The sequence below is a fragment of the Camelus bactrianus genome, chromosome 2, assembly GCF_048773025.1.
Source record: "Camelus bactrianus isolate YW-2024 breed Bactrian camel chromosome 2, ASM4877302v1, whole genome shotgun sequence".
Lineage (NCBI taxonomy): Eukaryota > Metazoa > Chordata > Mammalia > Artiodactyla > Camelidae > Camelus > Camelus bactrianus.
The window spans coordinates 95,501,408-95,520,719 of NC_133540.1; the positions used below are offsets into that span (position 1 = coordinate 95,501,408).

Sequence of the window (19,312 nt, forward strand, 5' to 3'; positions counted from 1 at the left end):
CAAGGATCGGATGGCATTTCTGTGGTCGTGGGGAGGCTGGTCACCGCTGTGGGAGAAGGCCCAGTGCTCTGTACAGGTGGTACAGCAGGATCCCGGCTCCCCAGCTTGCTGGTGGAGGTTGCCTGTCGACCTTGACGCCAGTTTGCCAGGCAGGTCTGACACACGTGGGGATGGGCTGCTTTCTCTTGGACTCAGAAGGCGGGGGGTGCGGGTGGTGGTGGTGGTGCGTTCCCTGTGCTGCCAGCCGGCAGCTTCCTGGGGGACCTGATCCTGTCCTTTTGGACCTCGGTTTTCTCAGCTGTTAAGTGAAGGGGCTGGTGTTAACGACCTCTGGTGTCATTGTAGCTCTTCAGCAAAGTGTGTGTGTGGCACATTTGTGATCAGGCACCTTTAATCTGACATTTTGTTTTCCACTTGTTCTTAGCAAGCAAATGTGCTTAGAAAAGAATTCATGTCCAGATAGGTATGTTACTTTGTAAGACACAGAAGTTTTGCCTCCATGAAAACAGCAAATAAAAATGAAACTTCTGTTAATGAAAAGGGATGGTCACGTTGTAAAGCGTTCTCCACAGAAGTTCTTATGTCCTAGTAACGTGTACCAGGGAAGGGTCAAATCCATTAAAACTCTCCCAAGTGGAACAAGTGACCTGAATTACTTGTTTGCTTAAGTCAAACAGGAAAGTTCTTCTTCCTTTGAACTTAAATAATTCCAGGAAGTGCAATAAAGAAGCTGAGGGAGAAGGAGCACATTGAGACGGGACTGCGTTTTCATAGTTACATAAGCTCTGGTGCTACCTGCTGCCGTTTCACGCTTCAGGCTCCGCAGGGTTCTGAGGCCGGTCCTGCTCTGTGCTCTCCTTCTTCAAACTGATTTCTTTTCAGTTTTGTTTGTTGGAGATCTTCAGCTTTTGAGCAAATATAGCCCACCAAGTAGGAGGTATTTTCTGTTTTTTGTTTTTTTAAGTAAATGGAATAACTCTTAAGATTTTACTCTTCATTTACCATCAGTCCACTCTACATTAAGTTAAAGAAGTTAACTGAAGTAGCAGTAAATGTTCTGTTTATAATTTTCTTTATCTTGCCTTTCCAAATCTCTTTCCAGGAAATGACCCATTCATGGCCTCCTCCTCTGACAGCAATACACACGCCTAGTACAGCTGAGCCCTCCAAATTTCCTTTTCCCACAAAGGTAACTGCTTACAAGTACAGCAAGCCCTGCATCCACACCAGTGAAAAGTCTGAAATATTGCTGTGTGCCAGATTAAGTATTACTTGTTGAAATCTTTGGAAATTAGGTTAAATTTGCAAGTTACTTTTAGTTTCTAAAGTGCTTCCTAATGCTTGCACATGCTTTACTCGCCAAGTCATGTCAGTAAGTACATCTTACACTTGTATAGGGTTTTGTGGCTTAGGAAGGCATTCAGGACTTTACAATAAATTCTGTCATTTTTGAGGGTCTTGACTTAGTTGTGGGGGAGGTGGAGTCAGAGGTACAGGGAAGTTAAGTGAGGTAGGGTGTCTGCTTCCTGCTTCAGAATTTAGATGCATACATACATCTTACATTTATCATACCTCCTACCTTTTCTTAAAGTTTAATGTGATCTGTTGCATTAGTGATGGTTTTAATAACAAGCTAATCAGTTGCTAACTTGCATGTTTCTGTTGATTGTAAATGTTATATTAAAAACACTGCCTTTTTTGTTGCTGTTGTTCTGTACTTGTACATAATCTTCAGAAAACAGAAATACCACCTTTAGATCTGTGTTCGGTCCAGCCTGGTATATATGCACATTGTTAATACATGTTCTCTGTTCCTTTCCATGATGTCACTGAGGATTTATCTACCCAAACCCGAATTTGCCATGTTGGATGCTTTCTATCTCTTCTAGTAATAGTTTTTTTTTTAAAGGTAATTCATTATTTGATTTTAAGGTAAAACATTATACCTTGTGCTTAAAAAAAAAAAAATCCTTGCTTGACATCAAAGGAAAAACTCTAGGAAAGAATAGAAGCAATAAAACCTAATTTATGTAAAAATTAGATTTATCAGTGTTTATAAGATTTAGCAGTGATGCAGTCTTAGATTTATAAACCTTAATATTCTAATAACTAGAGATTTTTATTTTTCTTTCTAGGATTCTCAGCATATCAATTCTGCAACCCAAAACCAAAGTAAGTAAATACGTGGAACAGATGATTGCGTTGGAGAACAAAGCATGGTGTTGACTGTTTAAATATAAAAAAAATTAATGAAAGATGCCCCAGCAGAGATAGGGCCTCCTGTGGTTAAAACATAGGAAGGGAGGCAAACATAAAGCTGGTCTTTAAGTAGAATTTCGGATTATTGCAGTGTTAATGAAGATATCTTATAAAGTACCTAACATATAATTTGGGGTTGCCTGACTTATGATGAATATCTGAAGAGCTACTGTGAAAGCATTGTTACCCTGGAATTGTATATAAGAATGGGTTGGGGTATTTTATGTGGTTCTTGTGTTTTTTTTTTTTTTTTTTTAAACAAAGTACGGAATTTTTATAAGGAAGAGAGCACATAGCTTCTTAAGTCCTTCTCTATGTATTTGCCATGTAATTCTTTTCTGGCTTTTTTTTTATGGATTGGAAATATTTGAGAATTCAGGGGGAAACAGGAAAAAGCTAACTGGATCCAGCCTTTCTCTTCATCAATAACTCCTCAGTTCAGTCAGTTCTTTGTGTCCTAACTACATGCGAGGCATTTGAAGCCTTACAAAAATGCCTAGTGTATTTGGAATCATTTAGTTCCTTAGCATCTGGTGAGTGCCTGATTTACGGAGTGTTCATCTTCAGAGGACGGGGAGACCACAGTAGGGTGTGTGGAGCATGTATGTGGGTCCAGAGAAGGTTGCTCATGGACGCCCCACAGAGGTGGCTCTTCTTCAGATCTCCCCATCACATTCTTTTCCCTCAGTTGTATTTTCCCCTCGATTATCCTGTTGTTTATAAATTGCAAGGATACGAGGAGAGTTGAAAAGATGAGAAAAGCGAAAAACGAATGTCTTTCCTCTAGGGTAGGGGCAGGCACACCATAGCCTGAGAGTCAAATCTGTTGTACAGCTAGTTTTTGTAAAGAAGGTTTAATTAGGTTGCAGGCATGCCCACTCATTTATTACTAATGCTACAGGGTATAGCATGCCAAGTCTAAAATATTTGCTACCTGACCTTTACAGAGAAAGTTTGCCATCCCCTGCTCTAGAGATAACGAATAAGACCTTGCAAAGAACTGCTAACTAAATGCCTTCCAGATGCAGAGAAATGAATGTGACCATCTTGCCACAGTATTGGGGAGATTGGGAAATCTTTTTCACCCCCCCAACATCTTGGCAGCACTAGTGAGCAGGCGGGTCCCCAGCTCAGCTGTGGGCTGCATTGCTGTGCACCTTTGACCTCTTGCTCCCCTGCCCCCCAATGTCCTAGGGCGCCAGTCATGCAGATTATATGCCTTCCACTGGGCTACTCACATCTTGCATGATTGCTAACTCCTGGTTTAGAAAGACCCTATAATCCTTTAAGCTGTCTGATTTCTCCTTTTTTGCAAAATATAGTTGAGGATGAACTGGTAAGCACTTTTTTGGCCCAGGCTGGTGGCCCTCTGGGCCTGTGCAGGAGTGTGGACTGGTTCCTCGTTGTCCTGATGAGAAGTCTTCAGATGCTGGCACGTCTCCTGTAGGTCTTGGCTCAGCAAATGCTTACTCTGGGGTTTTTTTGTGCTGCTACCACTTTGTCTGTTGGTGTTCTGGAAAACCTTGTTTACCTCTGAGAGTGTGACCTTTAGGGGGTAGAGTTGGGCACTAGAGGGGTCTCGTTGTATGTTGGATGAAGAGGGAGTGGAGTAGGTGCAGATAGAGCTTTCAGAGAAGTAGAGTGTGACATCTATTTCTCAAAGTAAGCTCAGCAGGAGAATTCAGATTTCTTGAAAAATTACCTTATGGTTTTGGAGTCTGTAGAGGATGAAGTATAGGGATTTTACTGGAATGCCCCAGTATTAATGTCCATGTGTGCAAAAAAAAAACTTGGCTGCCTGAGGATTACCAGAGCCTTGTGGAGCTTGGACTGTGCCGAGATGACTGTGTGGAGTCTGTCTGAGTGGATTTAGCCCCTCTAATTGGGAATCCCAGCCCCAGCTTGCTAGCCAGAAGGGGAGGCTGTTAAAAAATATCCTATAAGAGCTGCTGCCACCATGAGGATGAAGCGGTTAATTGCACATGTTCGAGGGTCTCCACCTCACGCTGGTGGGGCATCTCCTCACCCCTGCTGCAAGGCACCATGTTTCCATTCACTTCGAGTTCTGCTTCAGGTCCCCGTTACGCATCCTCCCAGCTGCTCTGCTGCCTCCATGCTGAACCTTTCCTGTTCCTTTCCATGTTCTGTCGGGTAGCACCACCAGGCTGATGTCTCTGAGGAATTGCCGTGGTGGTGTCTCATTGCCCAGCGACAGAAGTTTTAACTTCCCACTGTGGCATTCAGAGCCGTCTAAATTCTGACTTGGGCCAGTCCTCCCGTGCTGCCCCCCGACTCTGCACCCCGGCTCTACCCCTCTGTCCTGTCCCCGCTTTCCTACCTTCACTCACATTGTCTCTTCCGTCCAAAGGCGTTCCCCACCCCCATCTCCCTCTTGCCGGCAGTCATTCTCTCTGCATCTCACACATCTTTTGTGACACAACTGATTTTGTTCCTTTTGCCATTACCAGCAGAGTGACTATTGTCTAGATTCCCGAGACAGTCCATTTTTTGTGCACTTACCTCACACTGCCTGTGGTTGTAGGTATTTGTGCGCCTGCTTGGTGTCCCTTGGTCAACTGCAAGCTCCTTGAGGACAAGGTCAAATGCCCTGAACATCTTGGTGTCTAACAGGCAGTTTGTAAATAGCAGTTGAATGAATGTATGGGGGTGCAGGTGGGAGCACAGTGGGCCAAGGACAGAAGCTATAAATGGCAGTGCTAGGCTGTCACTGATAGATAGGTGAAGTCACACCGGGTGGGGGGTGAGGGCCGCCCAGTCATATTGCTTCTGTGGGGGGATGCCCCCCGATACCAAGGAAAGGTTCCCACTCATGGGAGTCTCCGGCAGCCTGGATAGCATGTCTCAGAGTGTGTTCTTGTTAAGGGATTTTCTAATTCTGAGCAAGCCCCTTCTCTAGCGGTAACATAAATGTTATTTTATAAGCAGTGTATAGCACCCTGGTTGATGGAATTCAAGTATTCTAAGAGTTTAGGTGAAAAAGGTGAAGGAGGGGACAGCAAAAAAAAAAAAAAAAGAGAGAATTTATAACTAATAGTCTCGGGAATTTGTCTTTGTGTTTGATCATTTTTCCCTCCCTTACAGAACAGTATGATACATCTTCAAAAACCCACAGTAATTCTCAGCAGGGAACATCGTAAGTAAAATGCTTATGTTTATTAAAAGTTTACATTGTAATTTCCCATGAAACTCTTGCATAGGTTTTTTATTTTCCCCTCCTTTGCTTTCAAGTAATGACTCAAAATACTGCTGCATTGTAAGGGGAAGAAATGACCTACATTTCCATTTGGATCCTATTGAAGGTTTAGGCACCGTAAGAGTTTGCTAAAGGGTATTCTCAAAAGGAAAGGCCTTTGAGCCATTATCTACATATTAACCGTGGGAAATAGAAGGCTTTTAGCTTTATAAATTTCAATCTTAAATAGCTTTAGCTTTTGGAAACAAATTTGGGGGGATGTGCACAATTTAAGATTTTCTGCCACTTTTTTGGCCTAGTTTTAACTAATAAATAATGTCTTATTGCCCAGCTGTTCTTTATTAAGGCCAAGTAAGTCCAGATATATTTTGGGGTTTTTGGAACAGTTGAAACTACATAGTAAAGATTTTTAAACCAGCTTTTTGACCCAATTTGTCATTTCTTGCTGGTGTTGAACTCATATTCCTTTCACTTCATGACCAGCAGTGGTGAGGAGGGCTTCCTCTCTTGCAATCTGAGCGGGTACTAATGGCGTTGCTAGTCTCCACCGTCTGTTTTCTAAGCCTAGGATTTATCCATGTATTTTGGAAGGAGGTGTTGCTGTGGGTTGAATATTTTACAAAGCGTATAGTTGAGGCCAAGAGGTTTTTTGTCTCCTCACCGTGACTGCGTGTGGGGCTGGGTTAGATCTCTGTTCCCAAGGTCAGATCCTTCATCCGATTGTTTCGACTTCCCCAAAGTAAGAAAAAAAATAATGAGAGATTTATTGTTAAAAGACAAACTTGTTATAGTTTGAAGGATGAATTTTTGTGCGTGTAATAAAAATCTCTTTCATTTGTAGGTCTGGCTGATGGTGAAGTTTTGCTTGCTAGGGAAAGAAATTAGCCCTATGTCAGTCTTCCCCTTTGTCTTTTTTGCCTTTTCTTTTTTCCCTTTTTGTTTCTTAAAAAAAAAGTTTATCCTGAGTTCTGAGAGTCTAGAGTCATCTCCTTAGATGACGTTAAGAGGAGGAGGTGGTTGGGGAAGCCAGTTGACGGCTGGTGGGGAACAGACACCGCGACTCCAAGGACGACGCTCAGGGCAATCCTGGGGAGCTCCGTTGCTTCCCCAAACCGTTACACCCTGTGCTCCTGGTAATGGTTGGAAGTAAAGCTCTTTAGACTGTAAGAAGCTCTGCTGATGTGTTTGGGGCAGCAAGGGCGGGGGAGTTGAAGAGCTTGCATCCCACTCACAGTAAGAACAGAAAGGAGGGGCTTCCTGAGGGGCGGAGCGGGTGGAGGCTGCTGGCTCCCTGGGCCGGTGTGTAGAGGGAGCAGGGCCATTGGGTCTGGCCCAGGCCTGAGAAGTCGCTTCAGACTAAGCAGTCCAGAGCACACCCTTCCACACCAGTTTCCATCAGCTTTCAGACTTAGGTAGTTGGTAGGGACTGACCACTTTCTATGATGATTTTGCTACTCAGAGAAATGGGTAGCTCTGATACGTGAGTTAAACTGAAAATCAGAGGTGTCTGAAAATTTATGACAGATATGCTTATATCAGTAGCATACGTAGTGTTTTCTTTATAAAAAACTATTACCTTACCATGTATAAAATTACCTAGAAAAGAATATTTGTTTTGATCCCAATAGATTTAGAGCTGGGATGAACATAGGGCCCAGTGCAGGTGAAGAGGTAAAGAGTGGTGCAGGAGAGAAAGTAATCCTGAGGCGGGGTGGATACCGAGGGCTGTGTGGGGTGGCACTTTGCTAAGTGCCAAAATGAAATGTGCCTTTGGGAAAAAAGAATCACTTGTATGGAGATTGGATGAAAGCAGTGTCCCAATTAATTTGTAAAGTGCAGTCATTGTTTCAGAGTTGGCATGGCAAATCTCTTGGTGTTTGCAGGTAGATTTGATCTAGTGTCGGCATCAGGGCTCTTTGACATGCAGTTAAACTATTTCAGTGACACATGGAGTGGCCGGAAGATCGTCTAATGCACTTTGAATGTCATGGAAAAAAAGTTAATTACAGGGTCATTTGTACCTTGGTTTTAAAAACCAATCTAGGTCTTAATGCTTTTTCTTTCAGAGTTACTAGTACTCGGGACTCCTGACAGAAGTGGAGGAGTACTTATGAAAGGGAAAAAGAGGGGCCTGGCACTGGAGGATAAGCTTGTGGAGAGTCTGTATGAACTCTTATATCTGTCCAGACCTGGGGGCGGGTAGGTGTTAGCCAGGTGGTAGAAGGATGTAGCTGAGAAAGAAACAGGTGCTGAATCCGTTACTTTTAATCTCTGTAGTTGAAGCTCTGATTAGTTCTTAAATGATGACCTCCTTCTGGCCAAGCACCTCAGGGAGGTGATTAGCTAGGATGTCAGTGTTATTTGCTTCTCAGTTTACGGGAGGGGATGTTGGTTTCAGGGCTCCTGGCTCTGGCATCTTTTTCCTTTCCAAGGCTTTGATCTGTTGAGTTCTCAGCGCAGAGTACGAAATAATTTCCTTTTTCTGTACAGTTGTAATGTCCTTCATATAATTGTGGAGAGTTCCCTTTCTGTACAGTCAGATGCAGTTGCCAAGTGTCAGTGAGTTGCCAGCCTCTCCAAAGGGATCACGTGTTACTGTTTTACAAACTATAGAGTAGTTGATGGACATTATTGTGGCTGACTTCCGTCTTTCCCACCCCACTACCTACCCTGAAGTTGCCAAGCCTTACTAGAGGGTGCCCTCCTTTATTTGTCTAATTTTTGCTTCAAAAATCATCAGTACCTATTTCAACTCAGAGGTAGAAATTAGCAATTATAGCAATTTGGGGTTTTTATTACTTACTTGGAAAATTTCTTTTGAAATGAGGGAAGTTTTTGGACGTGAAGACGGGGGTTGAGGTTGTCCCGAAAGTTGTACAAGAAGGAATGGTGCAGAGTTCAGTGACGGCTGGAAAGAATCTAACACCTTTCCACATAAGCCTGAGTTTTGGCTTTTACTCAAAACTTCACTGGTTTTTTAAATATCTTAGCAAAGAACTAAGGAAGACCCATCCTGTCAGTTTACTGTAATATAAAACCATCACATCAGGACACATGTGTCAGCTGAAATATCTTAGAATTCAGCCCAAAGAAATGGCTTACTTGTACCAGTTCATTTAAATCATAACTGCCGTAGGAAAAAATTTTTTTTCCTTTTCTAGATACTTCTTTTTGTCTTGTTTTTAAATGCTAGCTCATGCTGTGTGAAGGTGCTTCACCTGGGGCCTTATTCCAATGACAGCTTTAGCTTCAAGTGCTACTTGCTGCTGAACATTATGGAGGAAGTGGTAGAAGTCACCCCTAGGAGCAAAACTTATAAATTATTTGTCCTTGAGATCATACCACTGTCCTGTATGCACAGTTCTTCAGCTCTTCTGAAAACAAGGAACAAACACTGGCCTGGTCAGTGATATGCTTGTGAGTCTACGTTAAACCTTCAGCATCTCATAGTGTAAATGGAGATCCTGTGGTTAATGCTAGTTCTCAGGACTCAGATACCTGGTATTGCTGAAGAAAGATGCACTTTACTTTTCACTCTCAACTTAACAAGTGATTGAGTTTTTAAGTGAGTTAATATTAGCCATGCTATGGAGAAATGAGAATTTGTAATATTGAGTATTGAATAATTTCCATTCTTAAGTGAAAGCAAACAAATGGTCATTCCGTGCAATGTTTGAAAAATCTGCTTATTTCAGAATTATAGTTGCTAGGACACATTAAATCAATATTTAGTAAATACTGAAATTTCCAAATGCAGAATCACCTTTCCCCATCTGCGCTGTCCTGTAACTAGCTCATGGCAGAATTACAGTCGTTTGGGGTAGTCAGTTCTTGGAGTTCTGGCTTTACTAGACAATATTCCAGGACTCTTGCAGGGCACTATTTAACTTCACATCGTATACAACTTAGTGGTAGAAACTTGCATAAATGTTGAAGGGATATTCTGGTGAAGCTATGAAATGAAGCATAATTCTCAATTATAACAAATGTTTAATTATAAATAATTAAATATATATATCAATTTAATTATATGTTATAATTTTAAAGAATTATAAAAATACAGATAAGATGCTGGAGGATTATCTCCTTCAAAGTATTTCTCCTGGAGCTATACTTTCTTAAATGATGGCTTGAACTACTCTGGGAGCACCCTTTTAGGATAATATATACTTCCAAAACTTGGTCTTAGACCAAAGGTCAAATAAAATGGACAAAAAGAATAAATTTATCAAGTGCCTGTTGTCTAATAGATAAGTGTAATGTAAATGAGTTTATAGTCTACATAAGAAGAATCATTCTCGTCATTCTTTAACATGCTTTTGACCCCAATTATATAAATATTATTCTCTGGGCTTGGCGCCAGGTGACTTGGAGATAGTTTCAAAAATGGCCTCCATTCATCCATTCAGTGCATAATGATTGAACACATGCTGTGTGCCTGCTGCTGGTTTAGGTATTTGGGGAAATTGTAGCCAGTAAGACAAAGTTGTTGTCTTGCATGTCTGGTAACTAAACACGGGTGGCATGTAATATAGACTAGGTGATGTGATAGTGACAGGCTAGGGGAAGCAGCTTTTTTGGGTGCTGCTGATACTTCTGGGAGGGTCAGGAAAGGTCTTTCAGAGAAGGCGATATTTGATCTGGAGCCTGAATGATGAGAGGGAGGCAGAGAATACTTGCTACCTTTAAAGGGGCTTAATAGGCTGCCGCTGTGCAGTAACTCACCTGTCTATAAGCAATGTTAAATAGGTATATGATTGTCAGCTGCAGTTTTTCTAGATTTTGTTTCTAGTTGTCCAGTATAGCATCTTGTACTAGTATCTTACTTAGCATACATAAAAATTTAATCTTATTTATTAACTTCAAACTTTCTCTCATTTATACTGTCATGATTTTTCTTATATCCTTATTTGACCTCAGATAATTATTTTTTTGACCTCAGATAATCCTCTCTTCATCCACAAAGTTTAAATAATCTTTTATACCTCTGGCCACAATTTTACCATAATTTTACCATCAGCCATAAGCTCACTACTATAGCCGAATCACTTTCCCCTCTACCTTGTTAATCCATCATCTCTTGCATACAGCCTCTCCACGAATTTGAATTCTGCCAACTATTGTCACCATTTGGAGAGTTCCCCTTGTATGCTGTGTCACAACTGCTTAATGTCTGCTTTTTCATTTTTTAAATTTATTGTATATGGAGCGAGCCCTAATTTGTCACTTCTCACCATCTCCTACAAAGCATTTGCAGTCCTGATTTTTGCCCCGTATCAAAATAGAAATCAAAGCCTGATTTAATTTAAACATTTGGGAAATGTGAGAATTGTGTAAGTTTACATATTCTCACATGCTCATTAATGGTTTCTGAAAAATATGTACCACTTTATTTGCTATTTTAAGCACACCTAATACCAGGGTTGTGACTTTTTAATTGCAAATAACTGCTTGAACTTGCCTCCACTTGCTCTTTTGCAAATAGAATGTACGGCACGATCATAGGAAATGTTAAGCCAAGGAATCAGTGTATTGAAACAGTTTGGGAGTTCTGAACTGAGATGTTACAGAAGCTTTGGGCAAGTCCAGTGCTAAGGAACGGAAAAGGAGTGAAGGCTTGTCTGGTGTGTCTTCACACAGTAACGGTTGTCCTCTGAGCCCCTGAAGCGTGCCTGCCAGAACCTGTACGGCTCTCCCCGCTTTGTAGAACAGCTGCCTGAAGGATGCATTTGTACAAAGGAGACTGAGGACTGTTTGTAACCTTTTAGTAAGAAGTTTACCTAACCAATGATGTGAAATGTGGTTAAACCTACATGGTAGTTCAAAGAGTGGCTTTACCTGAGCACTTGTCTTCTTTTGAACAGTGCCAAGCTAAGCCAGATGGTGCCATGTCTTTGAAATAACTGGTTTACCCTGGAGTTTGGAAATGAAATTAGTTATTTGACCAGTTTTAAAAGTATATAAGGTTTAAAGTTCATTAATTTTCATAGAGGAGAAATGGTATATTCATTTTATTCCAGCAGTATAGTTACTATTTTCATCCAAATCCTAGTCTTTCTCTCAGTGGGTTCTGTAACTTAGATTTCATTCCATCTGTTAGGTTTTCTAACCACTGTCCGTTATGGGCCAGAGCAAGGAGATCATATCCAGATGGAATGGATTTTGCATGCCAGGTCCAGCATATACCAGCTTCATGATCTTAGGCAAATTAGGTGGCTGTTCTGAGCTGTTTCCTCATCTTTAGAATGTGAGATGATCAGAGCCAGCCCACAGGGTTGCTACTATAAGCAATGCTTGTCAAGTTCATTCAGATCACACAGAGGGCACAGTTAGGTGGTACTGTTACTTGTTCAGCAAAAGGGACACTATTCATTCAGCCAGCTTCTTAGGGTACCTGCCAAGTTCTAGGTATAGAAAATACGAAAGTGAAAATGACTTGATCCTGCCCCAGAAAAGCTTACGGTTGAGTACGTACCTTTGGTCTTAGTTTTCTTGACCTAGGTTTTATTGGTATGTGTGAGATTGGGTCTAAGAGATTTAATTCTTTTCTGCTGAGTACGGAGGTGCTCACCCAGATGTGCTGTAACTAAGTTTGTCATTCTACACATTCAAGGACCAACCTAGTATATAAAATACGAAGTATAACAGAGTAGCTTACATTATACTAGCATAGTATAACTGGTGTAGTAATTCAGTAATGTGATTAGCTCCAAATATAATTATCTGTGGCACAAGTAGAGGGTTTTAGCAACTGATTCCTTTAAACATAAAACCTTTACCTGTCATCAGGTTACATTTTCCCAACTATATAGATCTTAAAAAAAAAAAAACTCACAATGGTATTTATGATTAATTTTATATATTTCTATATATCAAAACTTAGTCATGTTTTTTAAGTAAACTTTTTTCTTATTAGAGACACAATACATGTTTGCTATCAGAAACTTTAGAAAGTACCCTTCCCTCACTCCTGGTTTATGTCGAGCTACCCATCTCTGGTGATACAATAAACCATGGTTTCTGGGAGGTTCTGTGCGTACCATTGGCTGGGTTGGAAGACACATTACACTATGTCTGCCGGTTCTTGTGTCAAATAAATTATATCCATGAATTTTGATTAAATGAAATCCCATGTGTAAATCCTTAGTACTATGTAAGTGACGTTTTGTTTGACCGTATTGGTTTATCTTTTGTTTGTTTGTTTTGAGTGAATGCATCTTTGGAGATGCCCGTAGCAATCTGCCTTCAGAGGCCACTGTCCCTCAACTCTTTAGGTCCTGAGTAAGATTTCTACCTGCAGGCCTGTGTTTGTTATTGTCTACCTACTGCTCCGAAAGCGAAGTTTTCAGGATCTGGGACAGCACTTTTATGGCCCCTTTTATTCCGTAAGAGCAAGTAGAGCTAAAAGTTAGAATATATACTTTCTGATATACTGAACATACATTATATTCTTTCTGACTTTAGAAGAATCTGTGCGTGGAAGCTAGGCAGACAGCTTGCAGGGTATTTAGTCCTCTGCTTGTAACAGGAGGCATGGTTGGACTATACAGTCATCAGTGTTTTGGGAAATTAAGAAAAATCAGCTTTATACTAAACAAACCCAATAACTAAGAAACAAAAAGTCCATTTCCTATGATTTTGTTGTTGTTGATTAATACTGAATATACTCTGCCGGATTTTTTTTTATTGTATTATATTAACATTTGTTCTAAAGATAAATCTTTTATCTTTTGCTTGTGTGTATGCCAGGCAAGCCACCTTTTAGCAGTAAACCTATTGAGTGACTTTTTTCATATACACTCTTGTGATTGGTGCTGCCAAGCCTATATCTGAAAGCTATGTCTTCTAGTTTTGCTAAAATATGAATTTAGCTTCTACTAGATAAATACTGAGCAAGATCTACATTTACAAGTAGCTAACAGTTTTCGTATTTTTAAAGAAACTCATCACAAGATTTTTTTAGTACATTTGTTGGTGGAAATACATCCTTGGCAGAATTACAACATCGTATGTAGGTGGTCATTGTGAAAGAGCCAAGTTTTATCACTTCTTTTCATTAGAAAATATAGTGATTTTTACCACGGATTCCCAAAATAATCGTGCACACTTATTTCAGTGATAGGTAGTGAGTTTGCAGTAAAATTTTTGGTCAGAGTATTAAAGGGGTATTTTTAGAAATACCAAAGGATTGTAACTTCTAATACAGTTTGCTTTTCGGAGCATCAATAATAGTCATGCAGATATTTTTTTCAGTTTCATTTGTAACACTTCCTGAAATATTCATGCTCAAAACTTCTGTGAGAAGTGGGAGGGAGCAATTACAGATTCATTCCGTTGATACTGGTATCTTCATGGAAGAAGGTGAAGGAGGGAGGGGATAGGAAAGTGGGCTAAGACTTGAGTAAAGATTTACAGATTTGGAATTGTGTGCTTTTAATATTTAGGTTTGTCATAAACCAGGGTGCCTAGAGATAAGTGTTAATAAAACTTTGAGGAAGTGAACTGAGTTTTTATTTTTACCTGAATGATAGCAGTAAGGTAAAACATATTTTTAGACAACAGTGTTATTTGTATAACTACTCTTTCCACTGATTCGTGTTCAGGCAGACAAAAGAGGAGGCGTGTGTGTGTGAGTGTGTGTGTGAGAGAATAAGCTCAATATTAATAATAATGTCTTTTGAACAAAAATGTAACGTAACTGACTGCACTGTTTGGTGACAGTTGCCTCGGTAAGCCTCATACATCTTACTATATATTTTATTTTAATTCATAGATAGCACTTTTGAAGTACCTGGTACTGTTCTAAGTACTTTACAGATATTCATTCATCCAATATTAACTCATTGAATGTTTAATCATTTATTCCCGTTGTTAGAGACCATAGGAAAAAAATTTTATTATATTTTTTCTATTTTACTTCTTTTTCTTGTTGTTTGTTTTATTTGTGTGGGCCTGGGAACTTTAGTCTCAGGGATGGCAGAAAGCCCCTTGTAGAACTTGTAGTTCTGTTTTTAATGCTCAGAACATGTGAAAGATTCAGTTTTGAGATGGTAAAGAGCTTGGACTGAACTAGTTTCTGTGTTATAATTGTAAAAATTAACATTTCCAGGAAAATAAAGTATTTGATAAATAAAAGTTACACCTATCCCATCACTCCTTCTGTTTCGTTAAGCATATTTTCTGTTTATCTGCTGAAAGAAGTTACTAGACATTATTTTAAACTCCACACTGTCTCTGTCCCTGCCCATTCCAGCATGCTCAAAGATGACCTTCAGCTCAGTGACAGTGAGGACAGTGACAGCGATCAAGTAAGTTTTGTACACCCCCCAGTACCAGGAGTCCATTTAAGTCCATCTAATATTTCTGAGCCACTTATCCTAACCTTTTTTTGTTCTTTTCCTCTTCCTTCTTACCCTTAATGTGAATGCCTAGACCCCAGAGAAGCCTTCTTCCACATCTGCACCTCCAAGGTACCGTGTGTGGGTTCCTCCCCATCTGTATAAAATGTTTGCTTTTTTCTACCAAATGGGGAAAATGCAGCCTTATTTAGCACTTTCATAGCTTCATTATGGGAGAAGGAGATAGAGGATCAGTTAAAAGAAATTACCTGTCTAATATTTTGGAAGCTTAAATCAGCCCTAGGGAGGTTGTTAATGCTACAAAAGAGAAACTCCCTGCCTCCACCTAAATCTTTATTTAGTTTTGTGTTTAAAATGCTCAAGAGGTTAAAAATAGGCGTAAGTCACTTTCATCAGTAACCAGTATTTGAAAAATTACTCTGAAGAGCCCTATGTTTTTATGAAAGTGACTGATTTGCTGTATTTTTTCTAAAAAAAAAAGTGAATTGTTTCTAGAAATTATTTTCCATAGTGCCTGTCTTAGTTCTGAATTTTCTAATTGTTTCAGCTGCTTTTAAAAATGACTGCATTTTAGTGTGATGGAAAGTGGGATGGTTTTTACTTTGTAAACAGCTAGCCATATTTGAGAAGATGATGCTTTTAGTTTTTGGAAATGCGAGCTCTCTAAACTACCTTTTTAACCATTTCCTCTGGTACTGAGTTTAATGCTTTAATATGCCAATAGCTGTCCTCCATGGACAAATTGTTCGATTACACTGTAGCTGTTTTACTCCCTTGAGACGTGGTGATCTAGTCTGAGACAAGTTCAGCACTAAGAACCTACCTCTAATACAGCTGAGGTTATAGTTAATGTGGAGGAAGATCATGTAGTTATGCAAAGTCTTAAGAATTCATAAGCACAGCTTACTTATTTCTATCCCATTTTGTTCAGTAATTTCTGGTGTCTTATAACAACTTATAAAATATGACAAAGTAACCTAACTTAAAAGTGGAGTGGGGGAAAAGGAAAAGTCAAGGTAGAGGATATACTAGAGGCAGGAATAATACTGAAAGTGTGTCTCATTCTGATTATCTCCGGCTGAAGCTTTCCAGCTACCACAAATTTGACTCAACATTTTATATGAGAATATTCTGTTGTATAGTGCTTATTTTAAAATTGCATCAGCTAGTGATTTTGTTATTATCTAATAATTTTTTGTTATTCTACTTATTCTAATATAATTAATACAATTATTTTGGAAATACTTTAGGTTGATTTGGAGGCTTTCAGGATTAGAGTTATTGACTTACTGCTTTGGCTAATTCTGTGTAGGGCAAGGTTTTACGATATGCTTTGAAATTCTGTGTCTATGTGTCCAGCAGTGTGATCACTGTGTGTTTTCTCACCCACCTAGAGTTATTGCCCTGTCCTTAAAACTCGGAGTAGTTAATCTCTCCTTCAGCTAATGTTTGGGGATGATGCTAAGCCACCTTGAAAGGATGGCCCATTTTATGATTCTGCCCAAGAAGAAGTGTGAGTGGATTGCCTTTGAGGACACTTTCCAGAGGAATACCGTTTATATTCAGTAGTCTCTGGCTACTCTACAGGTGGTTCTCACATTGAGAATAGAGGGAGATTTTAACGTATTGGCTGTTCTTTTATAAATTAACTCCTTTGGGTTTTGTATTGCAGGCATCAGCAAACTTAAAAGGGTCAGAAAGTAAATATTTTATGCTTTGTGGGCCACATATCTGTGTTGCAACTCCTTGACTCTGCTTTTGTATTATAGAAGCAGCCGTAGAGAATACATAAAATAACATGTGGATGTGTTCTAATAAAACTTTATTTAGAAAAGCAGGCAGCCAGCTCAGGCCATGGTTTGCTAACCCCTAATTTAAAGCACCCAGCATCTCACTTACATTTCATATAACCCCAATGTTCTTTGGGAGCAGAATGCCACAGGCTTCTCTTTTATGCGCTTACGTGGTGAGTCGTTTTAAGGGTTTTCACGGATTTTGCAGCCACTGTGGGCCTCTCAACTGGATGCTCTGGTCATTGAGTTTTGTTAGGGAGTCTTGAGGTCCTTTCTTTCGAGTAGCAGAAAAATGGGCAAAGAAGGAAATGAGGAAGGAGGGAGGGAATCCGCCTCGCAGGGTCCTCCTGACTCTCGCCCGGTTGCTTTGCAGCGCTCCACAGTCGCTTCCAGAAGCGGCGGCCTCAGCACATTCCAGCAGCGCCGAGTCAGAGAGCACCAGTGACTCAGACAGCTCCTCGGACTCGGAGAGCGAGAGCAGCTCAAGTGACAGCGAGGAGAACGAGCCCCGAGAAGCCCCGGCTCCCGAGGTACCGGGTCCCCTCCCGGCCGTGGTCTCAGGGGCGCGGTCCGTGGCCGGGGCTGGAGTCGCCGCGGTGGGGCCCGCGGGCGGCGTGGTCCTGCTGCCCCGCACGCGCATGCGCAGCCAGCCGTGTCTGTTTACTGGTTTCTTCCCAGACGTGTGGCAATGGAGGTTTGGGAGAGAAGTCGTCTGTCTCCTGTTTAAGACGATAGGTTCTTTCCCATTGTTGCTAGAGCTGTTTTGAAGAGCATCTCATTAAGAATGTGCATACCCCATTTTCTCTTCCCTTCTTTAGAGGAGGAAAACTCATTTCATTTGGCTGCTGTTCTAATATTAATAAGGAGTCTTTTTGAAATTTTAGGAATGCGTGAATTAAGGAAATCAAAAGGAGACAGCCTGATTTAGCAAAGGGCAGGAACGTGAACTAGAAATAAGCCTTCAGAGGTTCTATTTTTGAATCACTAAAAGCCATGCATTAAATTGATGGCAAAGTGGTTTTGCCAGCACTGAGTTTCTTGCTCCCTCCTTCCCATGAAAGCAGGGATAATTGTGTTTGCCTGTCACCCACCCTTGGGAGATACTATGAAGACAAACAGATGAGACTGAAAATCTCAAGCACTAAATTTATCTGGAGGATTTATACTATTTACTGGATTGTTAAACACCAGAAATTTAGTAACAACTAACACGGTTGCCAAATGTCCTCAAAACTTAAGAGTAGCAATGTGAAATGTTTGCTGGGGAAGGATACTTAGTGAAAAGGGAAGGTATTTTTAGTGAACCCAGCTAGCATGTATGTAGAAAATTATTTTACATGTTTTAGGTAGGAATCTCAGGAAATGAGGTTCTCTGATTAAGAAAGCGTTAAAAGTTTTCAGTGTTCGTCCTGCTGTTTAGAAAGCAAGGCCACTGCCCTAGAGCACTAACCAAATACATCTGGAGATGATGAAGTGAGACTGAGGAGCCATGTCCCAGGGCAAGGGAGGTTGAGGAAATAACTGAGTGTCATCTTCTTTGTTGTTCATGAATTCTGTCTGGCACAGAGTAAGTGCGCAGTAAATATTTTGTGGAGTGAATAAACAGATCAGCATTAGCTGCACTTGAAGTGCCTTTAAGATTTTAAAAACTGCTCAGTTTCTGGGGGCACTGCTTCCTGGTAAAATGGTAACTGCTGTTGAAGGAATTTTTCTATGTCCCAGGGAACAAGGTACCAAATGTGTGCTGCAGAAATGCTGTGGTTGTTCACGTTGCTGTTCATCAGATCTGTGCTCTCTGTCTCACCTTATTCACTCAGAGATCTGCATGCGTGTTTGATTCCTGATATAAGCAAGTGAATCCAACTAAATCATCACATTCTTTTCAAATAAAATGGGAATGGCACAGATTTGGTTGAATAATTGAAACTTGAAAAGAATTTTATCTCGTACTTGTAGTAATGAAAGTTATATATCTTGTTTCTCAAAAGGTTACCAGACTAGATTTAGAGGCTCTTAGATGAAAAATAGATGTTCCTATTCTACTTTACTTTTTAAAATCACCTTCCTAAATAGGTTCATATTTGTACATGTGTTGATGTGCAAATCTGGACTTGAGTATGGCTTTGTATGTTATGTATCAAAGCCTGGCTTCCTCAGAAATATTTTGTCTTTGCAGATTTTAAACTTTTATTTACTTTTCTCCCAAGGTATTTAGCAACGTTTCTCTCCTTTTAAAATAAATACCTGCATTACTGTAAATCTGTGTTAGTTGAGAGTTACATGAATTCCATAATAGGCCATAGTTACTAGTTTTAACTTTCTCACCCTTTTATTTTTAATGCTGAGAAATTTGCTCTTTAGGACTCCATTTTAAATTCATTTGATGAAGAAGCCCTGTGATCTTATGAGATCTGAAATGTTGTGTGTGTGTGTCAATGGGCTGGTGGTAAACTTGGGGGAAAGCCACTTTCAGTCTCTGCTTTATAGTGTGAGTCAGAATGTGGATCTCAGCTTTTGAGAATACGTGGGCCACGTCACATTTGTAGTGCTGCACTTAAGCAGTAGAAATGTGAAGTTTAGGGGAAAATGATTATTTTCCCAGTTATTCAGGGGTCTGCTTAGTTTTCTGATCTCTTCATTGTCCAGTTCTTTGGTAGTAAACTATTGTGGTTGATTACCTGCTAAGC

General features: G+C 40.2%; 1 protein-coding gene across 6 annotated transcripts in view; it reads left to right on the top strand.

Annotated features, from left to right (window-relative positions):
- The window catches only part of AFF1 (ALF transcription elongation factor 1), a 173,352-nt gene that overhangs the window by 127,688 nt on the left and 26,352 nt on the right, over positions 1-19,312 (top strand). For all 6 annotated transcript variants that reach the window (XM_074346891.1, XM_074346903.1, XM_074346892.1 and 3 more), the window contains 6 exons: positions 1,103-1,189; positions 2,136-2,172; positions 5,362-5,413; positions 14,727-14,781; positions 14,906-14,943; positions 16,999-17,155. In XM_074346891.1, the coding sequence (XP_074202992.1) occupies positions 1,103-1,189; positions 2,136-2,172; positions 5,362-5,413; positions 14,727-14,781; positions 14,906-14,943; positions 16,999-17,155 (426 nt within the window). The remainder of the gene's footprint in view (positions 1-1,102; positions 1,190-2,135; positions 2,173-5,361; positions 5,414-14,726; positions 14,782-14,905; positions 14,944-16,998; positions 17,156-19,312) is intronic.